Below are 16,994 nucleotides of genomic sequence, written 5' to 3' on the forward strand. Positions count from 1 at the left end.
TTGAGCTTAGAAACATTCTGAAAAAACTTGATAAAATATTCAAAGTTTATTCTCTATAAGGATTACAATGCTGAGTTTACAGAATTTGGTTATTGTGTGGTTTACCTGTAGTAAAATAATAATTACAGAGTGTACCACTAGAACACCTAGCATGGCTAGGCATTTCGGGCAGACTTAAATTAAATCTTAAGTTTAAACTTTATATGTGTAAACTTTATATGTGTGTACTGCAAACCTCGAATGTGCAACATGTGGGCATCCTGTGAGGTAATTAAAATGGAGGTAATGAAACCCAAGTGACAAGCTATGATTATCAAATCAATCAGTGCAAGATTCAGGCTAGGGTAACAAAAGATGACACAAACCTGATGCTTACAGAGAAAGACCCACTATATGGGGAAGAGTACCCAGCACAACCAATATAGATAAAACTACTGTAATTTACTTCAGATATATGCAACATCTAGATACTTGTAGCTATCTATATGCATACAGCACAGGGTGATGCTATAACTAATATATGGCATAACACCTGTTCCTGCTACATACCATACATAATCAGGGATCAAGAAGAATGCCTGGTGTCTACCAACTCTTTCAGCATAAATTTACTGCAATTTCCAGAGAGTGGAGTAGAATGAGTATGGATTATGGTTAGTACTCTATGGATAATTGACACTGAAATCTGTTGCTTGCTTTGTTATGATTTCTATAGTACTTAATGGCAGTAAATTACTTATGATAACTGTATTTTCTTTCTGGGGATTTTCTTTCTTTTTGGGTCACCCTGCTTCAGTGGGAGACGGCCGACTTGTTAAAAAAAAAAAAATTGTAAATTGATACCTGAAGATGATTTCAAGAGTCACTGCCCCCTACAGCATGGACTCAGACCATGCCTCCTAGTTAATAGTCAGATCAACCAGGCTGCTGGTGGTAGCCACACACAATCCAGTGTAAGCACCACATTCCAGCTGATCAGAGACTAACTTAAAGAACTTATCCAGGTCTTTCTTGAAGAAAGCTAGGAACCTGTTATTAATTTTCCCTGTGTATGAGGGAAAGGTATTATATAGTTTTGAGCTCTTTATACTTGAGCTATCTCTTATTATACTCATTGCATTCTTGCTTTTTACTGGAGGTATTCTGTACTGTCTGCCAAGCCTCTTGCTCTTGGAGGGCGTAATTTCGGTGTGCTACCATGGGACCAATCCCTCCAGAATTTCGAAGATGTAAATTCAATCCTCTCTACACACACCTATCTATCATCAAGCAACAATAACCAGAATCTATGGTAAGATAATATTGTTTTCTTTGACTTCAGGCATCCCAAAGAGCCAAACAAAATTTGGCTTCTCTGGAGGTTCAAGAAGCATACCCCTCAAGCGAGGTTCCTTGATGCTGGTGAGGGGTACTTGGTCTAGAGAATTGGATTTGTGCTCTGGTTCCCTGAATTGAGCCTGAATATGTTTCATCCCCCTCCAGGCACTGTATAATCCTATGGGTTCAGTGCTCCCCCATGATTATAATAATAATAATAATCAAGAAACATAACCTTATTTTTTCCACGTATTTTGCAGCCCAGTGAGTGTTATTTCTGTGAAATCATCAGGAATGTATTCTGTGAGTTAATTTGGGACTATACATTTAATGTGAGGGCCTTGTGACCTGGTCTAGATCAGATAAGGCAACTGACATAAAAGAAATGTGAGATCAACATTGATGTGGAGATCACCCTTCATAGGGTATAAAAAGAAAAGAATCTGAAAGAATGACAACATTAAACCTAGAAAAAAAGGCGAGAAGATTGACCTTGTAAAGTGAGGCAAGTGATTAAACTAGAGCAAGAGCTATATTTGACCATAAAATGATATGAGAATGTTTTTTTTGCTGATGACACTTAGTGTGATGCTAAAAAATTTACCTTGACATGTATAGCCATCAGGGCCTAGCGTGTATCCAGGGATGCAAGTACATGCATAACTGCCGATGGTGTTAGAGCAACCATGAGAACACCTGCTGGTAGAAGTCAAACACTCATCGTTATCTCTGCAGTATGGTCCTGATTGGTCCAGTGTAAACCCTGAGGGACAGGAGTCGCTAGGCAATCCTGGTGCTATAGATGATGAAACGATGAGGCTGAGCTCTGCTTGATTATTGCTGCAATAATTTCAGGAAGACCTTTATTATGGTAAAGCACTGGCTATGTAAAAACTTAAGTTATCAAGATGTGTAAATAATTAATTACTGCTATGAAAATGCAATGTTTAATTTCTTTTTCACCATAATCACGTCTTTTGATTTTAATTTATACCATTAATGCTAGGAATATAAGAATATACACCGCTCTAAAATAATTATGACTTTTTATCAATACTCTATGAACCTTGTGGGCTTAGTGCTTAGTTTTGATTGTAATAATAATAATAATAATAATAATAATAATAATACAGTATTAAATATAACATTATGGAAGGAAAATATATATGGAAACTTCCTACCTGTAAAATGATCCCAATCCATTTGAATGTAAAGTCTCTACAAGGTAAGGCATATTGCCAAGTTCAGCATCATAAGATATAGTTTGGTTCCAGGCATAAGGCAGGTGGTATTCTCCTATAGAAAAGGTACGAGTGGAAGTGGCAAAAAGTGAACCACCACCTATCTGTACATAGTTCTCTGTAGGGTAAAAAATGAAAATGAAAAATTAATTATTTCACTAGCCTTCATAGAATGAGATACATGTACAAGAAATTTCTCTAAGTGTTTTTTAGGTCAAATTTTAGCACTGATTACCAATCAGGTAATTACATAATATGCTAAATTACTTACTTATAACAACATTTGCAGAAATGGATTTTTGTCTACTAAGATACAATGAAGTTCTCTCAATGACATTCATACAAGAAAGTTATAGGTAGTAATGTAGTAAAATGGTAAGTCATAGCATATGTTATGGATGCATCAGTGAAATAACTGTATAATACTAACCATTGTAAGGTTGAAGTGTAATCAGAGAATCTGGAGGTAGATAGGGAACATTGCCAGTTACTACCACATCCACCAGTAAAACTCCATTTGAGTCAACACCCCGCACCACATGCGTCATGTCGACAGTCTCACCTATAAGAGAGATAAGTTTTAATAAAGCAAGTAATACTAACCAATTCACACTGAGAAAATAAAAAGGAAGGAGGGGGGTAGGGATTTTACCATCAAAGGCTTGAGAAAAGGGGTAAAGGAGGTTTAGAGTACTAAGGTCTTCAGCATTCAGCAGAGTTGTGTGAACACGATAAATCAGAGTGGAGACAAATGGTTTTAGTGATGATATGCTCATAGAGTGTAAGCAGGATAACACTTATGCAGTTAGTCAGACTTGAGTTCTGGAGGTGGGAAGCACAGTGCTTGCACTCTGAAGGATGGGTAAACATGTTGCAGCTCCGAGAGGTCATCTGAACTGTGACATCTTCACACCTCTGGCAAGACTGTGGTTGAATGAGTGATGATGAATGAGTTTCTTGGTTATCCTACCTCAGTAGGAGATGGCCAATGTGTTAGAAATATATACAGTATTAGTATAATTATTCCTACTACTCTTTGAAGCGCTGTGCATATTTTGGGTTTTAACTGTGTATAAATTTGCTGAAGTTACTAACATGTAATATACCTTCTGTTATTATTATTACTGTAATATGCATTACATAAGGAGCTAAATCCCACCTGAGTCATTCATTCTCACAATGGGCTATATACATCATTCTCTTCATCCACATTCTGATGGTTTTCAGAATGTAGATGCAATGCTAGACCTCATGCTTTCACTTAAACATACATTTATCCACCACTTCTCATGGCAAAGCATTTTTATTATTGAATATATCATTACCCTACCTCGGTGGGAGATGGCTGGTGCACTATAAATATTTTATTACTTTTCATATTCCCTCCACTCTCATTCAAACTGTGCATGTTACTTCCATGTAAGTGATGTGCATTTTACTGACTCTTTAATCCACAAAGTATTCACTGTCATACAATAATGTGGGTTATCTATATCCTTACAAAATAACATTTCAATTTATTATAATTTTCAAGAATGTTTAACTTTTGCAACCCTTCTACTTACCAGTAGCAAATGCAACGTGGGCTTCCCGCCGAAAGAATCCCTTGGTTAGAGTGTGCCCATTGGCTGCTCCATTTACCTCATAGGCTGAAGTCCAATATACAGGAGATACCACTGACAGAAGAGGAGTGAGCCACATACCCTACATATTGCATAAAATATAAAACACAAAAGGGTATATGATATTAATGGAAAATATTGTAAAAATTACATTATAGGAATCTGATTACTGTATTTCTCTTCTCATCAAGTGAATATATCTTTCACTAATATAAATAGACAAGTTTTTTCCTGAACAATTCACAAATGGTACATCTGTATATTTAAAATTAGTATACAGTATGCACAGATTAAGACTTAGTGAAGAACAAAAAGGCACAATACCATGACTGGAACAATACATAAAAAACCTGCATATAGGGGAGAGAAGCTTATGATGATGTTTCAGTCTAACTTGAACCATTTACAAGTCACACTATGACTTATAAATCCAAGTTGGACCGAAACATTGTCATAAGCTTCTCTCTCCTATATTCGGGTTATCCGTGTAAGACTTAGTGAGTCGTACATGCTTTGGCGCAAGAGGACTAATGTTAGCAGTGACAGTTCTCTGCATGCCAAGTGTGGTGACATTAGCAGTGAGAGCAACAATGCCAAGATCTTCTCCGTTGAGCTCTCCCATCAGTGTTCCACGAGCCACCACAGGCAACACCTCGCAAGCATCTCCCTCACAGGTAGCAGTCTTGTGGTCAAATGTATCAGAAAAAGCTCATTTTCTAAGGAAATTACAATGCTATATAATAAATATGATAATACATATGAAAGCCATTATGAGAAATATGACGACATTGGAAAACAGATAAACACAGAAGGGTTATTTAATACAGACCTCACGCTCTTCCCCCAGACAGGGAGCACCACCAAACCTTGGATAAGGAGCACTGCATCTTCTGCTCCTCACTTTAACTCCAACACCACACGTCATGCTACATCCTGTCCACTCGCTCCATGATCCCCATGCTCCATTCACTATAAGAACAAGAACAGTACACACATCATCATACTGAATAAGAGCATTTAAACAGAAAGTCTCAACATTAGTAGCAAATCACTGATTATAATTAATATTTTACACTATATGCCCTAGACTGTTATTCTATCATTTCTATAGGACATAATTAAATAGAAATAGTATCTTCAATAAAATATATACAGTGAAACCTCGTTTCTCGGCCGCTGTGTTTATTGGCCGATTCGTATTTAGGCCGGTTTTTCAGCAGAAACTTTGCTCCATTTTTCGGCCGTTGCCTTGTACAGTGGACCCCGGCATACCGTTGGCATCACATAACGTTAAATCCGCATACTGATACATTTTATCGCTAAGATTTTGCCTCGCATACCACTAAAAAACCCGCTCAACGCTATTCGTCCGAGACGCGTCTAATGTGCGGCCTGAGCCAGCCTCACATGTTCCGCCGGTGGCATTGTTTACCAGCCAGCCTCCGCGGTAACATCCAAGCATACAATCGGAACATTTCGTATTATTACAGTGTTTTTGGTGATTTTATCTGCAAAATAAGTGACCATGAGCCCCAAGAAAGCTTCTAGTGCCAACCCTACAGGAATAAGGGTGAGAATTACTATAGAGATGAAGAAAGAGATCATTGCTAAGTATGAAAGTGGAGTGTGTGTCTCCGAGCTGGCCAGGTTGTATAGTAAACCCCAATCAACCATCGCTACAATTGTGTCCAAGAAAACGGCAATCAAGGAAGCTGTTCTTGCCAAAGGTTCAACTGTGTGTTCGAAACAGAGATCGCAAGTGATGGAAGATGTTGAGAGACTCTTATTGGTGTGGATAAATGAAAAACAGATAGCAGGAGATAGTATCTCTCAAGTGATCATAAGTGAAAAGGCTAGGAAGTTGCATGAGGATTTAATTAAAAAAATGCCTGCAACTAGTGATGATGTGAGTGAATTTAAGGCCAGCAAAGGTTGGTTTGAGAGATTTAAGAAGCATAGTGGCATACATAGTGTGATAAGGAATGGTGAGGCTGCCAGTTCGGACCACAAAGCAGCTGAAAAATATGTGCAGGAATTCAAGGAGTACATAGACAGTGAAGGACTGAAACCTGAACAAGTGTTTAATTGTGATGAAACAGGCCTGTTTTGGAAGAAAATGCCAAGCAGGACCTACATTACTCAGGAGGAAAAGGCACTCCCAGGACATAAGCCTATGAAAGACAGGCTTACTCTGTTGATGTGTTCCAATGCTAGTGGTGATTGCAAAGTGAAGCCTTTATTAGTGTATCACTCAGAAACTCCCAGAGCATTCAGGCAAAAGAATATCCTCAAGGCTAATTTGTGTGTGCTGTGGAGGGAAAACAGTAAGGCATGGGTCACTAGGGACTTTTTCTATGACTGGTTACACCATGCATTTGCCCCCAATGTGAAAAATTACCTAACTTAAAAGAAATTAGACCTTAAGTGCCTCCTGGTGTTAGACAATGCCCCTGGTCATCCTACAGACGTGGCAGAGCGACTTTTTGGGGACATGAGCTTCATTAAGGTGAAGTTTTTGCCACCTAATACCACTCCTCTCCTGCAGCCCATGGACCAGCAGGTTATTGCAAACTTCAAAAAACTGTACACAAAAGCTATGTTTGAAAGGTGCTTTGTAGTGACCTCAGAAACTCAATTGACTCTAAGAGAGTTTTAGAGAGAGCACTTTAATATCCTCAATTGTGTAAACCTTATAGGTAAGGCTTGGGAGGGAGTGACTAAGAGGACCTTGAACTCTGCTTGGAAGAAACTGTGGCCAGAATGTGTAGACCAAAGGGATTTTGAAGGGTTTGAGGCTAACCCTGGGAATCCTATGCCAGTTGAGGAATCCATTGTGGCATTGGGAAAGTCCTTGGGGTTGGAGGTTAGTGGGGATGATGTGGAAGAGTTGGTGGAGGAGGACAATGAAGAACTAACCACTGATGAGCTGCTAGATCATCTTCATCAGCATGAGGCCAGACCTGAGGAAACTGCTTTGGAGGAGGGGAGAGAGAAATTGAAGAAGTTGCCTACTTCAAAGATTAAGGAAATGTGTGGAATGTAGCTTAAAGTGCAAACCTTTTTTGATGACAATCACCCTAACACAGCTATTGCAAGCCATGCTGGTGACTATTACACTGACAATGTTGTGAACCACTTTAGGAAAGTCATAAAGGAATGGGAGGTACAGGCCTCTATGGACAGATATGTTGTGCGACAGAAGTCCAGTGACTCTGAAGCTGGTCCTAGTGGCATTAAAAGAAGAAGGGAAGTAACCCCGGAAAAGGACTTGACACCTCAACTCTTAATGGAAGAGGATTCCCCTTCTAAACACTAAGACTCTCTCCTCCTCCCATCCCATCAATCATCACCAGATCTTCAATAAAGGTAAGTGTCATGTAACTGTGCATGTCTTTTTCAGTTTGTGTGTATTAAAATTAATATTTCATGTGGTAAAATTTTTTTTTTCATACTTTGGGGTGTCTTGCACGGATTAATTTGATTTCCATTATTTCTTATGGGGAAAATTCATTCGCATAATGATAATTTCGCATAACAATAATTTCGCATAACAATGAGCTCTCAGGAATGGATTAATATCGTTATGCAGGGGTCTACTGTATACTGACTGTACATATTAGACGTGTCAGCCCGGGACGCCATGCATAGGTGAGTCAGTCTCCCTTTGTCTGTTGGCGAGTTAGCATATACTCCGTGCATTCATCCAAACATTTCCTTAAAATCCATTGTTTTTGGTGATTTTTTATTAAGTGCAACTGTGAAATAAGTCACCATGGGATGTATGGCAAAAACAAATCAACAATCACTTCTATCCTGGCAAAGAAAGAACAAATCAAGGAAGCTGATGTGGCTTGTTTATTAAGTGTGACTGTGAGATAAGCCACCATGGGCAGGGAGTGTAGCAGACAGGCAGGGAGTATAGCAGGGAGTTTAGCAGGGAAACAAGGAGTGTGGAAGGGAGGTAGGGAGTGTAGCAGGCTGGCAGGGAGTGTAGCAGGCATGTAGGGAGTTTAGCAGGCAGGGAGGGAAGTAACCCCAGAGAGTACTTTGATACCTGAAGTCCTTATGGAGGGGGATTCCCCTTCCAAACAATAATCAGTCCTCCCTCTCTCCATAAGCCATAAGCATCTTCAATAAAGGTATGTAATAGTGATTTAAATGTTTATTTATTTATTTAGTTCTCATTGTTTTGTGTATGTAAAACTATAATTAATCTTTAAAAAATGTATTTTTTGTGAATATTTTTGGGTATCTGGAACAGATTAATTGTATTTACATTAATTCTTATGGGAAATATTGCTTCAAATTTAGGCCGACCTTCTGAATGGATTATGGCCGAAAAACAAGGTTCCACTGTATATAGACATAGTACTGAATGTAGAGATGCTCTTCATTTTAGTATATCACAATTCTCCAAAAATACAATACAGGTACAGTAATTCCATAAACAGAAACTGACTGCATTCAGCTACTGCATTTAAGATAAAATCTTTACTGATATGATAAAACATACTGTATTTATTGAAATAGGTTTATTTTCTCTCATTCTTTAAATTTTAAATAAAAAAAATCCCTCAAGGGAGGTGAGTTGATGATGATAGCACCTGACTAGATTCCATTCACCATGAGCTACTGATCTGTAAGGTTCAGCAATACCCAATTACATACAATAATAATTTAAATAAATTTACATTACTGTATTACCTGGGCATTTGTGTACATTACAAGCCTCTGTGTCAGTGTCAGGGCCGGTGCAAGCTCGACCATCCTGAGATGGGGAAGGATTGTCACATGTGCGCAACCGTCTTCGTTGTCCTCCTCCACATGTCGCTGTGCACGAGCCCCACACTGACCACGATGACCACCCACCTGCACAATAAATGATTTCTCAGTTACCATTAGACACAAGGTGAACATAATATAATATATAGTAGGGGCCCCTTACTTGCAAATGATCTGTATTTATGATACTGGAACTTTGGAAAAAAAATTAGTTATAAATACAAACTCCTTCCAAATAATGCGACTGCTCTTGGTAACGAAACATCATCACCCGTAAACAAGACAGCAGCTATAAGTATCAATATTCACTGTAAATATTGTATTGTAGCTCTAATATGTGTAAGTAATATGTGTAAGTAAGCAATAATGTTGAAGGATAAGCTATGGCAGGAAAAGAGGGACTATAAATGTATTAATTCAAGGATTATGTGGAGTAAAATAAAGATTGGATGTGAAAAGTGGGTTATAGTAAGCATGTATGCACCTGGAGAAGAAAGAAGTGTAGAGGAGAGAGAGAGATTTTGGGAAATGTTGAGTGAATGCGTGGGGAGTTTTGAATCAAGTGTGAGAGTAATGGTGGTTGGGGATTTCAATGCTGAAGTGGGTAAAAATGTTATGGAGGGAGTAGTAGGTAAATTTGGGGTGCCAGGGGTAAATGTAAATGGGGAGCCTTTAATTGAGCTATGTGTAGAAAGAGATTTGGTAATAAGTAATACATATTTTATGAAAAAGAGGATAAATAAATATACAATGTATGATGTAGCACGTAATGAAAGTAGTTTGTTAGATTATGTATTGGTGGATAAAAGGTTGATGGGTAGGCTCCAGGATGTACATGTTTATAGAGGGGCAACTGATATATCGGATCATTATTTAGTTGTAGCTACAGTTAGAGTAAGAGGTAGATGGGAAAAGAGGAAGGTGGCAACAGCAAGTAAGAGGGAGGTGAAAGTGTATAAACTAAGGGAGGAGGAAGTTCGGGGGAGATATAAGCGACTGTTGGCAGAAAGGTGGGCTAGTGCAAAGATGAGTAGTGGGGGGGTTGAAGAGGGTTGGAATAGTTTTAAAAATGCAGTATTGGAATGTGGGGCAGAAGTTTGTGGTTATAGGAGGGTGGGGGCAGGTGGAAAGAGGAGTGATTGGTGGAATGATGAAGTAAAGGGTGTGATAAAAGAGAAAAAGTTAGCTTATGAGAGGTTTTTACAAAGCAGAAGTGTTATAAGAAGAGCAGAGTATATGGAGAGTAAAAGAAAGGTGAAGAGAGTGGTGAGAGAGTGCAAAAGGAGAGCAGATGATAGAGTGGGAGAGGCACTGTCAAGAAATTTGAATGAAAATAAGAAAAAATTTTGGAGTGAGTTAAACAAGTTAAGAAAGCCTAGGGAAAGTATGGATTTGTCAGTTAAAAACAGAGTAGGGGAGTTAGTAGATGGGGAGAGGGAGGTATTAGGTAGATGGCAAGAATATTTTGAGGAACTTTTAAATGTTGAGGAAGAAAGGGAGGCGGTAATTTCATGCACTGGTCAGGGAGATATACCATCTTTTAGGAGTGAAGAAGAGCAGAATGTAAGTGTGGGGGAGGTACGTGAGGCATTACATAGAATGAAAGGGGGTAAAGCAGCTGGAACTGATGGGATCATGACAGAAATGTTAAAAGCAGGGGGGGATATAGTGTTGGAGTGGTTGGTACTTTTGTTTAATAAATGTATGAAAGAGGGGAAGGTACCTAGGGATTGGCGGAGAGCATGTATAGTCCCTTTATATAAAGGGAAAGGGGACAAAAGAGATTGTAAAAATTATAGAGGAATAAGTTTATTGAGTATACGTACCAGGAAAAGTGTACGGTAGGGTTATAATTGAAAGAATTAGAGGTAAGACAGAATGTAGTATTGCGGATGAGCAAGGAGGTTTCAGAGTGGGTAGGGGATGTGTAGATCATGTGTTTACATTGAAGCATATATGTGAACAGTATTTAGATAAAGGTAGGGAAGTTTTTATTGCATTTATGGATTTAGAAAAGGCATATGATAGAGTGCATAGGGGAGCAATGTGGCAGATGTTGCAAGTATATGGAATAGGTGGTAAGTTACTAAATGCTGTAAAGAGTTTTTATGAGGATAGTGAGGCTCAGGTTAGGGTGTGTAGAAGAGAGGGAGACTACTTCCCAGTAAAAGTAGGTCTTAGACAGGGATGTGTAATGTCACCATGGTTGTTTAATATATTTATAGATGGGGTTGTAAAAGAAGTAAATGCTAGGGTGTTCGGGAGAGGGGTGGGATTAAATTATGGGGAATCAAATTCAAAATGGGAATTAACACAGTTACTTTTTGCTGATGATACTGTGCTTATGGGAGATTCTAAAGAAAAATTGCAAAGGTTAGTGGATGAGTCTGGGAATGTGTGTAAAGGTAGAAAGTTGAAAGTGAACATAGAAAAGAGTAAGGTGATGAGGGTATCAAATGATTTAGATAAAGAAAAATTGGATATCAAATTGGGGAGGAGGAGTATGGAAGAAGTGAATGTTTTCAGATACTTGGGAGTTGATGTGTCGGCAGATGGATTTATGAAGGATGAGGTTAATCATAGAATTGATGAGGGAAAAAAGGTGAGTGGTGCATTGAGGTATATGTGGAGTCAAAAAACGTTATCTATGGAGGCAAAGAAGGGAATGTATGAAAGTATAGTAGTACCAACACTCTTATATGGGTGTGAAGCTTGGGTGGTAAATGCAGCAGCAAGGAGACGGTTGGAGGCAGTGGAGATGTCCTGTTTAAGGGCAATGTGTGGTGTAAATATTATGCAGAAAATTCAGAGTGTGGAAATTAGGAAAAGGTGTGGAGTTAATAAAGGTGTGGAGTTAATAAAAGTATTAGTCAGAGGGCAGAAGAGGGGTTGTTGAGGTGGTTTGGTCATTTAGAGAGAATGGATCAAAGTAGAATGACATGGAAAGCATATAAATCTATAGGGGAAGGAAGGTGAGGTAGGGGTCATCCTCGAAAGGGTTGGAGAGAGGGGGTAAAGGAGGTTTTGTGGGCAAGGGGCTTGGACTTCCAGCAAGTGTGCGTGAGCGTGTTAGATAGGAGTGAATGGAGACGAATGGTACTTGGGACCTGACGATCTGTTGGAGTGTGAGCAGGGTAATATTTAGTGAAGGGATTCACGGAAACCAGTTATTTTCATATAGTCGGACTTGAGTCCTGGAAATGGGAAGTACAATGCCTGCACTTTAAAGGAAGGGTTTGGGATATTGGCAGTTTGGAGGGTTATTTGACCAGTGATGTCTGCACACTTGCTGCAAGACAACCATTGAATGAATGCCAATGACTGTATTTCCTTTACTGTGCCACCCTACCTTAGTGGGAGCAGCCTTGTATGCATGCACCTGTGCGTACACTTACATATGTATGTACATGTGTGTGTGTATGTGTACTCACCTAGTTGAGGTTGCAGGGGTCGAGTCCAAGCTCCTGGCCCCGCCTCTTCACTGGTCGCTACTAGGTCACTCTCCCTGAACCATGAGCTTTATCGTACCTCTGCTTAAAGCTATGTATGGATCCTGACTCCACTACATCGCTTCCCAAACTATTCCACTTCCTGACTACTCTGTGGCTGAAGAAATACTTCCTAACATCCCTGTGATTCGTGTGTGTGTGTGTGTGTGTGTGTGTGTGTGTGTGTGTGTGTGTGTGTGTGTGTGTGTGTGTGTGTGTGTGTGTGTGTGTGTGTGTGTGTGTGTGTGTGTGTGTGTGTGTGTGTGTGTGTGTGTGTGTGTGTGCATGTGTGCATGCGTGCATGTGTGCATGACTGCATGCGTACATGCATGTGTGAGTGTAAGTGTTTGTGTTCACCCATTTTTACTTGCCTATTTGTGGTTACAGGTGAGTACACACACACATGCACATGCACACGTACACTTTTTTTTTTACACGTTGGCCATTTTCCACTGAGGCAGGGTGACCCAAAAAGAAAGAAAAACCCCAAAAGAAAGGAAAAAAACTTTCATCATCATTCAACACTTTCACAATCACTCATACATAATCACTGTCTTTGCAGAGGCACTCAGATATGACAGTTTAGATGTCTCTCCAAACTGCACACACAAAAAAGATTGGTAAGACAAGCAATTGCTTATGCAACCACTTATCTGCAAGGTTATGAAGACTGGAGAAGGGACACGACAATTGGATATGGTACACAGACTCGAGGGACAGAGGTTCCAGATCATACTCAAAGAAGAACTAGAGGGGAGTATGCTGCTCACAAAAATCTCGTATCAGCTGAATAACCTCTGTAATCGATGCTCGTCTGGCAAATCTAAGAGTAACCTTCAGGAATCCCAACAGAGTCATTCTGGGTCCTTAATACAACACATGTCAGGCTCATTTTAAAGTATACAGAACCAATATGGAACCCATATCTGAAAAAAGCATATTAAAAAGCCTGGAGAAAGTATGGAAATATGCAGTAAGACTTGCTCCTGAGTGAGAGATATGAACTATGAGAAGAGGCTAAGGGAACAGAATTAATGATATCGGAGGACAGAAGAACCAGGGGAGATAAGGTAATACAAAATACTCAGAGGAATTGATAGGATAGACAGAGACAGGCTGTATGAGAGGTGAGAAATAGGTACTCTGGGGCACAGATGAACTGATATAATTAAATAAATATCTCTTAAGAATATTATGTACCACGTATTGTAACAATTTCTCCTGCCTCTTGAGGTTGAACACTATGAGACTACTGTATATATAAGGTAACATTCACATTTCCAGTTGTGCAATGTTGTTTAATAATTTCTCAATGCAAAACAGAGGGAGAAAAAATGTTATATTTATAGTCTTAAATATTCATAAGTTACATAATTGTTTTACCCAACCCATGAAATACTAGCTAAAGTACAAGACTTGAATATATAAGAGAGGTGCTCTTTATACCATTAATAGGACACATGTCAAGATTGCAATAGTCTTCCAGGGTGTCAGAGCCAGGACAAAACCGACCACCATTGGAAGGCGGTGGGTCGTTACACTGACGCTGTCGTCGTCTCATTCCTCCTCCACATGAAACACTGCACACACTCCAAGACTCCCATGACCCCCAGTTGCCATCAAGCTGCCAATAAAAAAAATTCTAAATCAATTTTACATATAGTATTACTAAATTAGCCATAATAGTAACTAAAATAAAATTTTACTAATTTAGAGTAAGCTGACTACATGTGAATCTGTTTCTCAAATGTTGACATATGGGTCACTAGCATGAAGGCAGCATTACACGAGTAAAAAGTTGCATATGTCTCACCAGACAGTGTGGGTTTGAACAGGGCATGACCTCTAACCCATCATCAGTGCATTCTGCTCCCCCAGCTGCAGGAGGAGGGGAGTCACACAGACGGGTGCGCTGACGAAGTCCTTGACCACAAGTAGTACTACAGTCAGACCATGATGTCCAAAGACCCCATTCACCTGACACTAAAGATGGAAAAATATTATTTTTTAAATAAAATTTTTTCATTATTTTAATTTACTATGTCATCTTGATGGATGTTCAATTTTAACAATGCTATAAATGCATTTACCTGGGCAGTCTCTTAGTCTGCAATCTTCCTCTTCAACAGCAGCACCCTCACATGGTTGGCCACCATACAAGGGGGCAGGAGCTGTGCAGTATCTGGACCTCAGTCGCACTCCACTGCCACAGGTTATGCTGAGTCCGACACACAAACAATTATGCAATGTCAATAGTATGCTCTATTTGCCAGTAAAATCATTTAAAAATATATAAAATGTATGATTGTTTATAGTTCTAGAAAGAGGAGGATGACTAACCTACACTCACTCCAGGGCTCCCATGGAGACCAGTTACCATCCACAGGGCAAGGATGGGGACGGCAAGGCCGGGTGTGAGCTTCGTCACCTTGACAAGAAGAGCCTCCATGGCGTGGTGCTGGAGAGTTGCACACCCTTCTCCTTTCCTGCTGTCCAGTACCACATGATACACTGCATGGTGCCCAGGGGCCCCAGGAACTCCACATGCCTGACACTGCCATGGATAATACATGAGGCAATTACTGGATATAATAAGAGTGTTCTGCTTTAGAATGATTATAAACTTGTGACCAGCACTGGAATAAATGTACTTAATATATTGACTGCTTTTATTCTAAATGTCATACATGAGTTAAAAATTACTCATTATACATCTTTTGCCACATCTCACAACAGTGATATAAAAATGAAGAAGTGTAAACTGAAGTTATTTGTATACAAAAGTGCAAAGTTCAACTGCTTAATAAAAATACGTATACTGAAGTGTTTGTAGGTAGCTCTGGTATTATTAACATACGCAACACAGCACAGGCCTGAAATGGCTAAGGTAAGGTAACATCTCTTAGCCTATAAATTCAATTATGTAAACAACACAATATTAAATGAATGTGTTATATTTTGGTGCAAGGTCTGTGAAAGCAGAGTAAATGAATGCTATATACCTTTGATAAAGAGGTCAGCCTTTGCTAAGTCCTCACCCAGTTCATTATAAGCTTGACATATGATGTGACCCTCGTCCTCCATCTGTGCTGCTATAAGCTGACAACATAAACAACACTCGTTGAAGAATGAGACACTTGTGCAACATTTGGGAATCTTTATTGAGGAAATGTTTCATCAGCCAGTGGTTTCTTCAGTCCAGTACAGAGAAGATGGATGAAAGATGAGGAGGAGAATGAGGAAATCAGTCCTTCAGCCTGGAGTCGATGAGTTCAGTCCATCGATGGACTGAATACATCAACTCTAAGCCGAGGAACTGATTACCTCATTCTCTTCCTCATCTTCCACTGCTCTTCTCTGATTTGGACTGAGGGAGCCATTGGCTGGCAAAATGTTTCTTCAGTACAGATTCCCAAATATTGCACAAGTGTCTCATTCTTCATTTTCTAAACCATTACATAACATAAACAACACTCATTCAGAGGGACACTGTTATTTCATAATTACAGTACAATATTTAATTTCTTAGGGGCTCCAAGGTATTTTAATCACAAAGGCACTATAATACATGGGTTCTGCATAATAGTTAATCACTAGCAGCAGAAAATTTGTCTTGACTGCTCTAAGAGAGTAATTTTAAATATCAGAGATAGCATATAATGATATGTGCTTAACACATTATGCTTTGTGAATACATTAAATCTAATATCTAATAATAAATACGGAAAAAATTATTACCTGCAAAGAACCATTAGTTAACCGCAAGAAACGTGAGTGTAGCTCTCCAGGACTGACACTCCACTGAATGGTGGGTGCTGGAGTACCCTCAGCTTCACAGTCAAATACCACTGTTCCACCGACCTCTACCACTAAGGGAGATACTATGATATGTGCCTGCATTTTTTGTTTTATTCTATTCAATTAATTTTATGCCATTCTTAATACTACTGTGCATGAGATGGTAGTGCTCTATGAACCCTACTGTTTAATATTAACCTATTAATATATTAATAACAATACTAATATACGTATATGAGATCAAATAGGTACAATGCCTCATAGAAAGCAAAAAATATAAAACAAATATATCAGAAATTCATATAAAAAGGAACTTATGTTATCAAAAGGAAATAAATAATTATGTGATAGAGAGATGCACAAGAGTGAGATGTTACCTGCAGTGATGGGTGGTCGTGTGAGGACAGGAGGTGTGTGTACCACTAGGTGAGCCGTGGCTTCAGCTGCCCCAGCATCATTACTCACCACACACTTGTACTCACCAGCATCAGAGGCTTGAGATGAATCAATCACCTGAACAACAAATGTCATTTATCACAGAAATACTTCACAGACTAAAACTCATTAGTAAATGAAGAAAAATGTATCAATGATTAAAGAATGTATAAATCTAATATACAGTATTGTGTCCCTTTAAGTGGGGTGCAATGATGCTCATGAAGGATACTTGATCCAAGGAATTGGAGTTATTCTTTCCTTCTTTGGATCATAACTAATTACCTCCAATTCGTCAGGCACTGTATGAC

General features: G+C 39.1%; 1 protein-coding gene across 4 annotated transcripts in view; it reads right to left on the minus strand.

Moving 5' to 3' along the window:
- LOC128700808 (hemicentin-1) overlaps positions 1-16,994 on the minus strand; it is a 176,035-nt gene that overhangs the window by 20,128 nt on the left and 138,913 nt on the right. For all 4 annotated transcript variants that reach the window (XM_070097152.1, XM_070097150.1, XM_070097151.1 and 1 more), the window contains 14 exons: positions 16,626-16,761; positions 16,189-16,319; positions 15,453-15,549; positions 14,791-15,004; positions 14,541-14,668; positions 14,264-14,433; positions 13,897-14,074; positions 8,885-9,049; positions 5,010-5,149; positions 4,689-4,862; positions 4,124-4,262; positions 2,989-3,120; positions 2,499-2,676; positions 1,922-2,157 (listed from right to left, as the gene is read on the minus strand). In XM_070097152.1, coding sequence (XP_069953253.1) covers positions 1,922-2,157; positions 2,499-2,676; positions 2,989-3,120; positions 4,124-4,262; positions 4,689-4,862; positions 5,010-5,149; positions 8,885-9,049; positions 13,897-14,074; positions 14,264-14,433; positions 14,541-14,668; positions 14,791-15,004; positions 15,453-15,549; positions 16,189-16,319; positions 16,626-16,761 — 2,218 coding nt within the window. The remainder of the gene's footprint in view (positions 1-1,921; positions 2,158-2,498; positions 2,677-2,988; positions 3,121-4,123; positions 4,263-4,688; positions 4,863-5,009; positions 5,150-8,884; positions 9,050-13,896; positions 14,075-14,263; positions 14,434-14,540; positions 14,669-14,790; positions 15,005-15,452; positions 15,550-16,188; positions 16,320-16,625; positions 16,762-16,994) is intronic.

The sequence above is a fragment of the Cherax quadricarinatus genome, chromosome 56, assembly GCF_038502225.1.
Source record: "Cherax quadricarinatus isolate ZL_2023a chromosome 56, ASM3850222v1, whole genome shotgun sequence".
Classification (NCBI taxonomy): Eukaryota; Metazoa; Arthropoda; class Malacostraca; order Decapoda; family Parastacidae; genus Cherax; species Cherax quadricarinatus.